The 14952-nt window shown below is 50.9% G+C and overlaps 1 protein-coding gene and 2 long non-coding RNA genes across 16 annotated transcripts in view; 1 reads left to right on the plus strand and 2 right to left on the minus strand.

Moving 5' to 3' along the window:
- ank2b (ankyrin 2b, neuronal) overlaps positions 1 to 7137 on the plus strand; it is a 141862-nt gene extending 134725 nt beyond the window's left edge. For 11 of the 14 annotated variants that reach the window (XM_060035477.1, XM_060035485.1, XM_060035473.1 and 8 more), the window contains 5 exons: positions 96 to 179; positions 466 to 630; positions 4353 to 4541; positions 6156 to 6250; positions 6601 to 6878. In XM_060035477.1, coding sequence (XP_059891460.1) covers positions 96 to 179; positions 466 to 630; positions 4353 to 4541; positions 6156 to 6250; positions 6601 to 6871 — 804 coding nt within the window. In that variant the 3' untranslated portion in view covers positions 6872 to 6878. Of the gene's footprint in view, positions 1 to 95; positions 180 to 465; positions 631 to 4352; positions 4542 to 6155; positions 6251 to 6600; positions 6947 to 6976 lie in introns of those variants that run through there. The other 3 variants (XR_009522614.1, XM_060035479.1, XM_060035483.1) reach the window with 3 other exon arrangements.
- On the minus strand, positions 6965 to 7214 carry LOC132445490 (uncharacterized). Its single transcript, XR_009522615.1, has 2 exons — positions 7137 to 7214; positions 6965 to 7068 (listed from the first exon to the last, which is right to left on the minus strand). It is a non-coding gene; the product is annotated as an uncharacterized LOC132445490 (long non-coding RNA).
- A 1597-nt stretch (positions 7215 to 8811) lies between these two features.
- LOC132475899 (uncharacterized) lies at positions 8812 to 12489 on the minus strand. The gene is made up of 2 exons (XR_009530014.1): positions 12063 to 12489; positions 8812 to 10823 (listed from the first exon to the last, which is right to left on the minus strand). It is a non-coding gene; the product is annotated as an uncharacterized LOC132475899 (long non-coding RNA).
- Positions 12490 to 14952: the final 2463 nt, after the last annotated feature.

Genomic DNA, 14952 nt, shown 5'->3' on the forward strand with positions numbered 1-14952 from the left:
TACACAATGAAGGACTGAGGAGTGACACGTTATAATGCTGCTGGTATCATGTGTAAGGAATGGAACATGAAACTTTTCTTCCTCTCCTGGTTAAGGGGGACGACTTCCCGGACATCCCCCCCCAAACGGTGACCGAAGAGAAGTTCATAGATGACCACGGGAACATGGTAGTAAAGAAGGTAAGAACTGGAGGGCCTACCATTCTACAGTATTCTATTGTATTTGAGACCTGAGGGTTCTGGAAAAGGAAGGGAATGACATCCAAGCCCAGGTAACTGCTGATCAATGGCTGTTCTTTTATTACTTCTGTTTTTGTACAACGTTTATTAAATGCTAACTAACATGAGTTTGCGACGTTTAGCTGGCCCTCAGTGCAGTAAACCAGGTTCTAAACCAGTCTTAGATCTGAACAGAGAATGGTTTGGAGCTGGTTCGTTTCTCTGACCATGCCGTCCGAATCACCAGACCACGCGGAAGGTGATCAGAAAGTTTCTGTCTGCGGACGGAGTGGAGAGGCAGGAGGTGCAGGTGGAGGGCGCTGAGCAGGAGGCAGTGCGTGTTGAGGAAGGAGACGTGTTCTCCAGAGTGGTCAAGAGGACGGTGGTCCGCAGCCAAGGAGACCAGCATGAGGTGAGTCTGTTCAGTGGTGGGGCCCTCGGTCACCTCACACCTCGGTCACCTCACCAGATACGAGAGTCTGACGTGTTATGTGCCATCACACCAACAGCAGAACGGTTATCCAAATAACAAGGAAGTGTACAACACTTGCGTTACAGTCCTGGAGCTCTATATCTAAATAATATCATGTACATAGATATCTATATCATATAACATATTGTGTGCGCCTCCAGACGATATTATGAATCACAAACTACTTTGTCGGGTTCTGCGACGTCTCTGGTTCTTCCACTTTCACATCAACCTGAAGTCGACTGAACCGCGCGCTGCCTGCTGCCGGCTGCCCGCTGCCGGGCGATGGTGCCTCGGCGGCATGTCGCAGTTCATGTACTTCAGCGAGTCAAATCAAAGTTCCTTTCCCCCAATTTCTTCTCAACCATGGCTCAGATAACCCCCACGACAGTCTCGTTGTGGAAATACAAGACACGTCAAAGAACCGACAAGAAACACTTGCGTTACAGTGTGTGTATTCACATTGATGTGGACGTTGAAGAACCAGGAACGTCGGAGAACCCAACGCGGTCGTTTGAGATTCATAATATCGGCTCACACAGCTTTTGGCCGTGATAATATATATTATATGATATAGATATCTGTGTAGGCTATATGATAATATTTAGATATAGAGCTCCAGGACTCCCGTGTGTTCTAGAATATTTACAGAACACGGCTAAAGGCTGTGTGCGACACATCCACTGTAAACAGAGCGCATGGTGGCTGCAAGCTGCTTAGGGCCACACCCCCACCCTCCTCCTTGACACGCCCACCGAAACAGCGCATTTGGGGGAAGCTCAATGTGCGACTGGCTCGGAGTGGCTGTAACTCTGCACCACGGCTGAATTTAGGGAACGTCTTTGAATACTGTGTTAGTTGCCCACTAATACCTATATTAAAGAATACATAAAATAGCATGTCATGGGACCTTTAATGCTCATGTTTAGAAAATGTTAGTGTTCACACCACCCACTTAATGCTCATGTTAATAACATTCACATTTTAATGTTCACCCAACCCACTTAATGCTCTTGTTAATAACATTCACATGTTAGAGTTCCCCCAACCTACTTAATGCTCTTGTTAATAACATTCACATGTGAGAGTTCACACCACCGACTTAATGCTCTTGTTAATAACATTCACATGTTAGTGTTGAAGTCTCATTTCTAAATGTTTTGGCTGGTGAAACAACCCCTCTGAAATTCCTGTGGAACATGAGTACAACTAGTTTGACCTGCTGCTTTAGAGGACCCCAACACTCCAGTGGGTTGCCATGTGCTGACCTCTACCCCCCTAACGGTCCAGCGGGTTGCCATGTTCTGACCTCCCCACCCCCCTAACACTCCAGCGGGTTGCCATGTTCTGACCTCTACCCCCCTAACGCTCCAGCGGGTTGCCATGTTCTGACCTCTACCCCCCTAACGCTCCAGCGGGTTGCCATGTTCTGACCTCCCCACCCCCCTAACACTCCAGCGGGTTGCCATGTTCTGACCTCTACCCCCCTAACGCTCCAGCGGGTTGCCATGTTCTGACCTCTACCCCCCTAACACTCCAGCGGGTTGCCATGTTCTGACCTCTACCCCCCTAACGCTCCAGCGGGTTGCCATGTTCTGACCTCTACCCCCCTAACGCTCCAGCGGGTTGCCATGTTCTGACCTCCCCACCCCCCTAACACTCCAGCGGGTTGCCATGTTCTGACCTCTACCCCCCTAACGCTCCAGCGGGTTGCCATGTTCTGACCTCTACCCCCCTAACGGTCCAGCGGGTTGCCATGTTCTGACCTCCCCACCCCCCTAACACTCCAGCGGGTTGCCATGTTCTGACCTCTACCCCCCTAACGCTCCAGCGGGTTGCCATGTTCTGACCTCTACCCCCCTAACGCTCCAGCGGGTTGCCATGTTCTGACCTCCCCACCCCCCTAACACTCCAGTGGGTTGCCATGTTCTGACCTCTACCCCCCTAACGCTCCAGCGGGTTGCCATGTTCTGACCTCCCCACCCCCCTAACACTCCAGCGGGTTGCCATGTTCTGACCTCCCCACCCCCCTAACAGTCCAGCGGGTTGCCATGTTCTGACCTCTCCACCCCCTCTAACGGTCCAGCGGGTTGCCATGTTCTGACCTCTACCCCCCTAACGGTCCAGCGGGTTGCCATGTTCTGACCTCTCCACCCCCCTAACAGTCCAGCGGGTTGCCATGTTCTGACCTCTACCCCCCTAAAGCTCCAGCGGGTTGCCATGTTCTGACCTCCCCACCCCCCTAACGCTCCAGCGGGTTGCCATGTTCTGACCTCCCCACCCCCCTAACAGTCCAGCGGGTTGCCATGTTCTGACCTCCCCACCCCCCTAACAGTCCAGCGGGTTGCCATGTTCTGACCTCTACCCCCCTAAAGCTCCAGCGGGTTGCCATGTTCTGACCTCCCCACCCCCCTAACGCTCCAGCGGGTTGCCATGTTCTGACCTCCCCACCCCCCTAACAGTCCAGCGGGTTGCCATGTTCTGACCTCCCCACCCCCCTAACAGTCCAGCGGGTTGCCATGTTCTGACCTCCCCACCCCCCTAACAGTCCAGCGGGTTGCCATGTTCTGACCTCCCCACCCCCCTAACAGTCCAGCGGGTTGCCATGTTCTGACCTCCCCACACCTCCCCACCCCCCTAACAGTCCAGCGGGTTGCCATGTTCTGACCTCTACCCCCCTAAAGCTCCAGCGGGTTGCCATGTTCTGACCTCCCCACCCCCCTAACAGTCCAGCGGGTTGCCATGTTCTGACCTCTACCCCCCTCTAACGGTCCAGCGGGTTGCCATGTTCTGACCTCTACCCCCCTAACGCTCCAGCGGGTTGCCATGTTCTGACCTCCCCACCCCCCTAACAGTCCAGCGGGTTGCCATGTTCTGACCTCTCCACCCCCTCTAACGGTCCAGCGGGTTGCCATGTTCTGACCTCTACCCCCCTAAAGCTCCAGCGGGTTGCCATGTTCTGACCTCTCCATCCCCCTAACGGTCCAGCGGATTGCCATGTTCTGACCTCTCCACCCCCCTAACGGTCCAGCGGGTTGCCATGTTCTGACCTCTCCACCCCCCTAACGGTCCAGCGGGTTGCCATGTTCTGACCTCTCCATCCCCCTAACAGTCCAGTGGGTTGCCATGTTCTGACCTCTACCCCCCTAATGGTCCAGTGGGTTGCCATGTTCTGACCTCCCCACCCCCCTAACGCTCCAGCGGGTTGCCATGTTCTGACCTCTACCCCCCTAACGGTCCAGCGGATTGCCATGTTCTGACCTCCCCACCCCCCTAACAGTCCAGCGGGTTGCCATGTTCTGACCTCTCCACCCCCTCTAACGGTCCAGCGGGTTGCCATGTTCTGACCTCTACCCCCCTAAAGCTCCAGCGGGTTGCCATGTTCTGACCTCTCCATCCCCCTAACGGTCCAGCGGATTGCCATGTTCTGACCTCTCCACCCCCCTAACGGTCCAGCGGGTTGCCATGTTCTGACCTCTCCACCCCCCTAACGGTCCAGCGGGTTGCCATGTTCTGACCTCCCCACCCCCCTAACAGTCCAGCGGGTTGCCATGTTCTGACCTCTACCCCCCTAACGGTCCAGCGGATTGCCATGTTCTGACCTCTCCACCCCCATAACGGTCCAGCGGGTTGCCATGTTCTGACCTCTCCACCCCCTACAGTCCACCTTCTCTGAGCCGTGGGCGCCGGCTGAAGGAAGCAGCTCCCAGTTTGAGACGGAGGCTGTGCTAGGCCGCAAGGTGAGCCGGGTGGTGAAGACGACGGTGGTACGGGGCGATCGGCTGGAGAAGCAGACCGGGGATGCTTCCCTGGCCGCAGACCTGCCCTCCGCCCGGGACGACTTCAGGAAGGTAGGCCTTCAGTAGGCCTTCAGGAAGGGTAGGCCTTCAGGAGGGTAGGCCTTCAGGAGGCTTTTAGGAGGGTAGGCCTTCAGGAGGGTAGGCCTTCAGGAGGGTAGGCCTTCGGGAGGGTAGGCCTTCAGGAGGGTAGGCCTTCAGGAGGGTAGGCCTTCAGGAGGCCTTTAGGAGGGTAGGCCTTCAGGAGGCCTTTAGGAGGGTAGGCCTTCAGGAGGCCTTCAGGAGGCTTTCAGGAGGGTAGGCCTTCGGGAGGGTAGGCCTTCAGGAGGGTAGGCCTTCAGGAGGGTAGGCCTTCAGGAGGGTAGGCCTTCAGGAGGCCTTTAGGAGGGTAGGCGTTCACGAGGCCTTCAGGAGGGTAGGCCTTCAGGAGGCCTTCAGGAGGGTAGGCCTTCGGGAGGGTAGGCCTTCAGGAGGGTAGGCCTTCAGGATAACTTCAGGAAGGTAGGCCTTCAGGAGGGTAGGCCTTCAGGAGGGTAGGCCTTCAGGAGGCCTTCAGGAGGGTAGGCCTTCAGAAGGCCTTCAGGAGGGTAGGCCTTCAGAAGGCCTTCAGGAGGGTAGGCCTCCAGCAGAGCGCCTGATAGAACATACAGTATAAAGAAACAATAAATCAGATAAACAGATCCGTCTGTATGGACAATTAACAAACATCAGCGGCTCTCACTCTATTGGTCAATAAGAGGAACAATCATCTGCAGCTCTCACGCTATTGGTCCATAAGAGGAACAATCATCTCTCACGCTATTGGTCAATAAGAGAAACAAACACCAACAACTCTCACGATATTGGTCAATAAGAGGAACAATCATCTGCAGCTCTCACCTTATTGGTCCATAAGAGGAACAAACACCAGCAACTCTCACGTTATTGGTCAATAAGAGGAACAAACATCAGCAGCTCCCACGCTATTGGTCAATAAGAGGAACAAACATCTCTCACGCTATTGGTCAATAAGTGGCACAAACATCTCTCACGCTATTGGGCAATAAGAGGAACAAACATCAGCAGCTCTCACGCTATTGGTCAATAAGAGGAACAAACATCTCTCACGCTATTGGTCAATAAGAGGAACAAACATCTCTCACGCTATTGGTCAATAAGAGGAACAAACATCAGTAGCTCTCACGCTATTGGTCAATAAGAGGAACAAACATCAGCAGCTCTCACGCTATTGGTCATTAAGAGGAACAAACATCTCACGCTATTGGTCAATAAGAGGAACAAACATCAGTAGCTCTCACGCTATTGGTCAATAAGAAGAACAAACATCAGCAGCTCTCACGCTATTGGTCAATAAGAGGAACAAACATCTCTCACGCTATTGGTCAACAAGAGGAATTAGGATTTGTAACCCATTGATTCAGAACTGCAATCCACACCCTATGAAGGACCAATCAGGATGAAGTATATTAAGAACAGGGACTCAGAGGTGGACTGTGGATAAGGTTCTCTCCACCTCACGGGAGCTGTGCTGCTCAGCCAGGCCTGAGACAGCAGCTGCAGCTGGAGCTGAAGCAGTAGTAGTTAGTAGGAGCTGGAGCTGGAGCATGAGCTGGAGCAGTAGTAGGTAGGAGCTGCCCCCTCCTGACCCCATTGTGTCTCCACCCTCAGGCCTTGGGTTATGCTGGAGGCTTCGGGGAGTACCTCCTCCTGCCTCATGTAGTGGAGCAGGAGGTGCTGCAGGGCGACGGCTCAGTGCTCAGAAGGTTGGAGCGTCTGAACCCATCGGCATGCCGCCGCCGCGCAGCCTTGCAGCGCTCACTAACCCTCACTAATGTGTGCTGCAGGTGACACCGAGCCCTGTTCTCAAGGGGCTCGGGCGTGGGTTATGCTGCATGACCAAACAGTTAAAGGTGTGAAACAGACAGTGAGTCATGCTGGCTGATCAACTGCAGCTGGGAGGCGGCGTCCCCAGTTCATGGACAGCATGGAGCAAAACGTTTGATCTAGAACTACAGCCGGACACACAAGGCAAACCCACACCCTGTTCGGTTCGTGTTCCCCTCCTCTCCGTTATTCTACGTTCTAGGCTCTGACCCGTTCTTTCCCCCCCCAGAACCTCGATGCGTAAGTCGCGCTCCCAGAGGAGGACGGTGGTGCGGGACGGCCAGGGGAGGAAGCATGTGACCCTGGAGCGGCTGGACGACGCCCCGGGGGCCCCTGGAGCCGACGCCCTCCAGCAGAAACTCCGCCTGCTGCTGCAACACTACTGCTGCGACGCCCCGCCCCTCAGGGGGGAGGGGCGGGGGACCAGCCCGCCGGGAGCCGGGGGGGACCCGTCCTGTCTCCTCCCTACCGGCCCGCCCTGCTCTCCGCACCAGTCATAACGGGTCTCTACGTCCAGCATCTGGTCCACTGGTCTGCCTCTGGTCCACTGGTCTGCCTCTGGTCCACTGGTCTGCCTCTGGTCCACTGGTCTGCCTCTGGTCCACTGGTCTGCCTCTGGTCCTCTGGTCTGCCTCTGGTCCACTGCTCCACTGGTCTGCCTCTGGTCCACTGGTCTGCCACTGCTCCACTGGTCTGCCTCTGGTCCACTGGTCTGCCACTGGTCCACTGGTCTGCCACTGGTCCACTGGTCTGCCACTGGTCCACTGGTCTGCCTCTGGTCCACTGGTCTGCCTCTGGTCTGCCTCTGGTCCACTGGTCCACTGGTCTGCCTCTGGTCCACTGGTCCACTGGTCCACTGGTCTGCCTCTGGTCCACCTCTCTCGAGGCTCTTCTGTGTTTTGACAATGCTCCCTTTATTTTCTTCTTGTTTTCATTTTGTGACCAAAGATAGCTGTCCAATTTAGTGTCCTTGTTGTGTTTCCTTGTTCCTGCGTCCTAAAGGGGCGGTTCCGCCTGCCTCAGTACCACAGAGAGCCAATCAGCATGCAGATCAAGCCGGCGGTCTGTTGGGCCTGTTCTGAATAGACGATTGTAAAACGACAAAGTGTATATAGATGAGCGTCTTGGTTGGACTAACGCAACCCCCAGCCCCATTACACCACCCCTATTGCACCACCCTTATGTTCCGCTGCTGAGACTCCGGCCCCATTACCCCACCCATGTTACACCACCCTTATCTTCCTCTGCCGAGACTCCACCCCCATTACACCACCAATATTACACCACCCTTATGTCGCGTTGCTGAGACTCCACCCCCATTACACCACCCAAATTACACCACCCTTATTTTCCTCTGCTGAGACTCCACCCTCATTACACCACCCCTATTACACCGCCCTTATGCCCCGCTGCTGAGACTCCACCCTCATTACACCACCCCTATTACACCGCCCTTATGCCCCGCTGCTGAGACTCCACCCTCATTACACCACCCCTATTACACCGCCCTTATGTTCCGCTGCTGAGACTCCGGCCCCATTACACCACCCATGTTACACCACCCTTATTTTCCTCTGCCGAGACTCCACCCCCATTACCCCACCAATATTACACCACCCTTATGCCCCGCTGCTGAGACTCCACCCCCATTACACCACCCCTATTACACCACCCTTATGTCCCACTGAGACTCCATGCCTCTCCTCTTCTTGATGTGTGTTGCCTCTTAAACGTTCCCCACCGGTTGCAGAACTGTACTCCTCTTGTGTGACCATGCGTGTGGGTGAAGTTTGTTGGTGTGAGTCTGTCACATCTTCCCTGATGTTATGGGGAGAGGGGGTCCTCTGTGGGGGGGGACGGGGTCCTCTAGGGGGGTCCTCTGTGGGGGGACGGGGTCCTCTAGGGGGGTCCTCTGTGGGGAGAGGGGGTCCTCTGTGGGGGGGGGGGGGTCCTCTGTGGGGGGGGGGTCCTCTAGGGGGGTCCTCTGTGGGGGGGGGGGGTCCTCTAGGGGGGTCCTCTGTGGGGGGGGGGTCCTCTAGGGGGGTCCTCTGTGGGGGGACGGGGTCCTCTGTGGGGGGGGGGGGTCCTCTGTGGGGGACGGGGTCCTCTAGGGGGGTCCTCTGTGGGGGGGGGTCCTCTAGGGGGGTCCACTGTGGGGGGACGGGGTCCTCTAGGGGGGTCCTCCTTGAGGGTCCACTGTGGGGGGGGGGTCCTCTAGGGGGGTCCACTGTGGGGGGACGGGGTCCTCTAGGGGGGTCCACTGTGGGGGGGGGGGTCCTCTAGGGGGGTCCTCCTTGAGGGTCCACTGTGGGGGGGGGGTCCTCTAGGGGGGTCCACTGTGGGGGGACGGGATCCTCTAGGGGGGTCCTCTGTGGGGGGGGGGTCCTCTAGGGGGGTCCTCCTTGAGGGTCCACTGTGTTTCCTTCCTCCACTGGCTTCAGTCGTGTGTTGAACTCAACGATTGTCTTTCTGATTCTCCTGTTTTGCGCGTTTACTCTCGTGTGTTTTGAGATTAGAAATGAGGGAAGCTTGGACATAACTCTGTACTCCGAAATACACAAAGTACTTCACATTTCAACGAGGAATCTATATATCTTTGGTGTTACCAGTATAAACTTTGTCTGACAATACAACTCACATTGCTGTTAACCAGTGTGATACATTTACAGGAATAAAAAATGATTGATTTGATAAGGAAGCATCTTGTTTCCATGGTGATGAACATATTAACACTGCCGTCTATGCGGTCTTTGCTGTTCCCACGGCACTAGCTTACAGCAGTAAATAGTCTTTATTTCCCCACGGTTGCCATAGTCCCCGACATGTCAGTGGATCAGGACTCTGATCTGCTGTCAGCGACAGAATCTCATTTTGATGATTCATAGAAAACATTTGCTGCTTGATGTTCGGACTGATATTTTATAATTGGTTGTGATGATCTATTGTCTCTGATATCCAGTGTCTAAATGATAAAAACAAATATAAAAGTTGTTTGCTTGAATATATGCACGTGAAATTCTTGGAGTAAAGTGGAAGATTATTCAAGTCAATTCAGTTTTATTTGTATAGCTCTTATCAGTTACATACTCAGATTGTCACAGGCCATTTATTTATGACACCCCCCCTGACCCTTGACCCCCAGAGGGCAAGAAAAACTCTTAAGAGGAAGAAATGTTGAGAAGAAAGGCAGAGTGGGGAATCCCTCCCTCAAGGGTGGGAACATGTGAAATCATTCAGTTAGTGATAGTGAATATAAAGAGTGGCACTGGGGGCTGGAAGGAGAGTCCAGGCATCCAGTCAGTCAGACTGAAGAGGGAGGTTTCAGCTTGGATATCTCAGCCATCAGCTTCCCTGGTACTGGTGCAGACTGTTCCATAGAAAAACACTCAGGTCATATTATCAACATTAGTATTCAGGTTAGATATGTGGATCTGTACGTTACTTCTACAACAGAGGTTAATTTGTTCAACAAAGGTTATGGTGCAGTTTGGAGAAGATTGGGGCAAAGAGGGTTAGGGGTTAGGGCTAGGGTCAGGGTTAAGATTAGGGTTCAGGGGTACGGGGCTAGGGTTCAGGTGACTGCCGGCAAGGATGGGCACTGAGGTTATACTTTACCAGTCACATTGAAATAAGACGATTCATTTCACTCCGTATTTCGACATGGAAATGAGCGAACTTGAACCCCAGACTCCACACTGCTAGCCAACAGAGACAGGGTCAAAGGTCATACATGACGTTACAATTCTTAAAAACGGGAGGTTCAATGGAGGTCATCAGCAGGACTTGCCCCCAGGTCTCCAACAGCTCTCCTCTGCCTGGCACCTTGACGCTGGCCTGTCTCGACACCACGAGCTCAATATGAGACGGTAGGTTGACTGTGTGTGGCCCAGACAGATTTACCATCTGTCAAAGCTCTGATTGACGATAGACTGGAACCAGGTTTTCCATGGAGATAACCAAAATCGCCGAGATGTTAGAATTCACAGCACTTAGGAACCAGATCCACTGAGAGTACCAGCGCCAGGTACTGGAACCAACCATAGAACATGTGGTCTGGCCCGTCTAACGGTCTGAGCATCATTACTCTTCCAAAACATCCTCACATGGACTCCCAGAGCCTCGCCGGGACCCTGGAGCCGGTCTGACAGAAGAACCATCACCAGAGACCTGCTGGTCCTAGTCTGAACCAATAAACTAAGATCACATTTTATGAAACATCTTTGACCCAAGAAAAATCCAGACCAATGTTTTTTTCCATACCAATCTTCAAAGACTTCATCTACGTCGTACACATATGCCAGAGATGGATGACAAGTTAAAAATATATCAGAACAGGAGAAAGGGGGTAACAACCACACATGTACACTCATGAGATGGTGCGCCTTAAAGCGAGAAATGGGTTTTCTGCGTTGGAATCGCTCCGAACACCAACAGACCTCGTCGTTGGATGAGCTGTGAATCAAAACGGGAACATGGGATCGGTTGGCTTCACGTTGTCATGCCAGTTTCACTGGCATGACTGGTTTTATTCACGTCAATTGAGTAACACTTTACCTCGCTAACTAACCCTGAGACATACGCTACATACAAACAGCTGTAACGTTACGGTATCGCAACAGTGGTCGGCCCCTCGCTGGTCAAAACAATCAATCATACTAAACATGACTTGAGCACATTGAATGTTGACTTAACATAACGTTAAACAGCAGATTCTCAATTCACCTCCTCAGTGTTTAAAGGGAGGAAAAGACCCCACACAACAGTGGAGTCTCCAGCGAGTGCTTGGTTTTCAGGTCCTTTATCCTCTAGTCCGATCTGCCCACCAGTTGGCGCTTTAGGGTCAGATTCAACCGCTGCTCCCGTGTGGAGAAAACTACAACTTCCCCTCATTCTCCTCCGCATTATACAAAAAATCGTAGTCTTCACTAAAGGTGTTTTAAAGGCCCATGCCATGCCACCTTTAACAAGCCCACAAACATGTTGGCCTGGAAAGTGGAAACATCTTTGGGCTATTCTTGATGCAAATACCAGACATGTATTTATATTCTACATGCAAACCATATTAAAGACCTTGGAAACTACATTAGCACCCAGTTCAACGCGCAAACTCCCTCTAGTACCCCCAGAACTAAGAGGCGCAGTGCTACACCAGGCCAGCAGAGGGCGACCTTTGGGCAGATGAGAAGCAGAGCTGCTGGCTGAAGGTGTAGAAGCTGAGCTCTAGCATCAGTTCAAGTCCATTTTATCTGTATAGCCTTAATCACCGGTACAGTCCCAAAGCGCCTAACAGGCCATGTATTGAGGGCACCCACTGACCCAAGTCCCCGAGAGGGAAAGACAATCATCTTGAGGAGGAACATTTACAAGAGTTGGTCTCAGCTCAAATGTGTAGTGAAGGCAATAGTGGGGAGGATTGAGGTAAGAACTGACAAGGCCACCAGGGGAATTACACCCCTGGAAATCAGTATAATATGGTATGTTACTTAGCTAAATAAGGAGAAAATATTTATTACAGTCAGCCAAGATATTTTATACATAAAATCACAATCTAAAATAGCAGTCCAAAACTAGAAGAAAATTGAGCAGACAAAAAAGCTGAGGCCAACTGCTGAGGGTTAGTGTAACTAACTAACTACACCGAGGAGAGTTAGTGTAACTAACTAACTGCACCGAGGAGAGCCTACCACTCACCTCAAGGGCCTCACCTCAATCACTGCATCCCAGTGCTTCAACTCGCACGCATGTGAAGGGACCTCATGGGTGCCTACTAGCATCCCTACAGTTTGGCATCCCAAAAAAACGAATACAGTATCAAAACAAAGATTTAACAATGGTTCAATAAACCCAAAATATTATAAACACGAACAGAAGATAAGCAAGACAAAAGTACAGCAAAACAGCAGCAGGTGAACCTTCAAAAATGAACGAGAATGGAGTTAACCCTGCTCACCAAGCTGCACACAGACACTCGGTGTGGCCTACTCTACCCACCACCACGGGTAGAGGGACTGAGTCCAAAGTCACTCGACCACAGGGGGCTATCCTAAAGCTAAAATAAACAAATCAAATGATGGGTCAGCTTGTATAACAGGGCATTTTGTCTACCTAATAAAATGCTACTCACATGGTTGACGCTACACCAGCCACAGCAGGGACACGAGCCATACTGACACACATGGCACACAGCTGCCTTAAACAAGGGCCTTGATTAGGGGACTGCAACATTCACAGGCTGCATTCAAGAGCATTATGTTCGACTAGGGTTTCTAGGCTGCTACACATGAATAAACTACCAGGAAGACACTCAAGTAGCTGGGGTGTCTTAGTATGCATTCATCCCTGCAACTTGAATTCTGCACTGTCGATGGGTCAGGGCAAAGAACCCCGTTGGTACTGAAAGGCTAGGGTTAATTAAAGCAGCCAATAGTTCACAACTGCTGTGTTGGTGAATTTAAAAGATAAAGTTCAGTACTCAACCTTTAACCTCTAGTGGAGAGCAATACAGTTCAGGACTGATTCTTATCAGTATTGGACAGACTGTCCAAGGGAAACTAGATGCTAAACATTAACCCACAGCTCTACAAGACAATGAACCAAATGATGGAGCCGCAGACTAAACCTTTCCCTGAGTTGTAGAACAATCCAACAGAACCTTAAACAGTCACATAAAAGGCAGTGGTCTGGGGGGCCCAAAGGGGGCCCCCCAGAATCACACAGTCACATAAAAGGCAGTGGTCTGGGGGGCCCAAAGGGGGCCCCCCAGAATCACACAGTCACATAAAAGGCAGTGGTCTGGGGGGCCCAAAGGGGGCCCCCCAGAATCACACACAGTCACATAAAAGGCAGTCGTCTGGGGGGCCCACACACACACACACACACGCGCACACGCACACGTAAACCAGGCTGACTCACTGCGTCCCCGGCCTCGCTCCAGACCGGTCAGAAGAGGCAGCAACTTCCGATTCAACGCCAATCGGACCCACACAAAATGATTCACATGCTGCGCATGCACCTAATATAGCAGATGAACCTCATTAAGAGCTAACGAGAACTGCTCTGTGATTGGCCGGAGTGGAGCAACTCCACCCCTTACAGAGGATCAATTCAGGTGAAAATGTCCTCGGGGCCGGTGGGATATATATACACAAATATATCTATACATATACATACATATATATGTATATATGTATGTGTATATATATGTATAGATATATATACATACATACATATACATATAAACATATATACACATATAGATATAAGATAAGATAGTCCTTTATTAATCCCCCTTGTGAGAAATTGACGGGTGACCAGCAGAACAGCGGGGAAAGAGAAATGCGAAAACAGTATATGTACACTAAATATGCCACATTTAAAATAAAATTATAGTACAAAACTATTTGAGTAAGATAAAATAAACATACTATGTACATGTAACTGTCCGTTTGTAGGTGACCTGTGTGTTAAGTAAATAATAAATATGATGAAATATGATGTATAATATAAATATAAGTATAAATATAAATGTGCCAAATGTGCAGGGTTCCTGAGGTAATGGATTTTTTTTTTAATAAATAACAAATAACAAGGTTAACAACAGTCAGTCCTGAGGTGTGGGGTTAAGGAGCTGTTAGGGCTTTGGGGCGTTGGGAGCGGGGGTTGAGGTGTTAGAAAGTCTGATAGCTGATGGGATGAAAGAGCCCCCCAAGCGCTTTGAGGCACGTGGCTGAGAGAGTCTGTGGCTGAAGGGGCTCCTGAGTCGCCTCAGCTCGGCGCAGAGGGGGAGAGGGATTGTCCATGATCGCCTGCAGCTTCCCCCTCATCCTCCTCTCTGTCACAGCCTCCACACAGTCCAGCCTCATCCCCACCACAGAGCTCACCTTCCTCACCAGCTTATTCAGCTGCTGGCACCTCCGCTCCTGATGCCTCCTCCCCAGCACACTACAGCAAAGAAGGAGGCACTGGCTACCACAGACTGGTATATATATATACATACGTATATACACATACATATATATGATATATATATATAATTATATATATATATATATATACACATATATACATAAACATATATATGTTAGTGCTGTCAAGCGAGTCAAATATTTAATGTCATAGTTAACTCGCAATTATTTTTTCTATGCTAAATTTCCCTTGATTTCTTTGTCCCATTAATTTTTCTCATTTTAATGCTCTTATCAACATGGAGAAGTGCATCGGCTTACCTTGTGCAAATGTTTTTTTATTGATAACATGTATATACTGATCAAAACAGGACGATACAAAAAAAAAGCCTATAGTTCAATTAAACGATGAACATACAAAGATACTGCCTTGAACATAGCAGTCAGGCTACTGCTTCTTTGTTTTGAGCCAAAGAATCTTAGATAAAAAAAATGTGAATAAAAGAATTGCGCTAATCGCGTGTTAAAAAAATTAACGCCGTTAAAATTGGTTTGCGTTAACGCCGTTAATAACGCGTTTAACTGACAGCTCTAATATATATATATATATATATATATATAAATATCACCCCTCTTATCCCGCCACCCTAAGCATCTCGGTGGCGGTGGTGATTTTT

This window comes from Gadus macrocephalus, chromosome 17, assembly GCF_031168955.1.
Source record: "Gadus macrocephalus chromosome 17, ASM3116895v1".
NCBI lineage: Eukaryota > Metazoa > Chordata > Actinopteri > Gadiformes > Gadidae > Gadus > Gadus macrocephalus.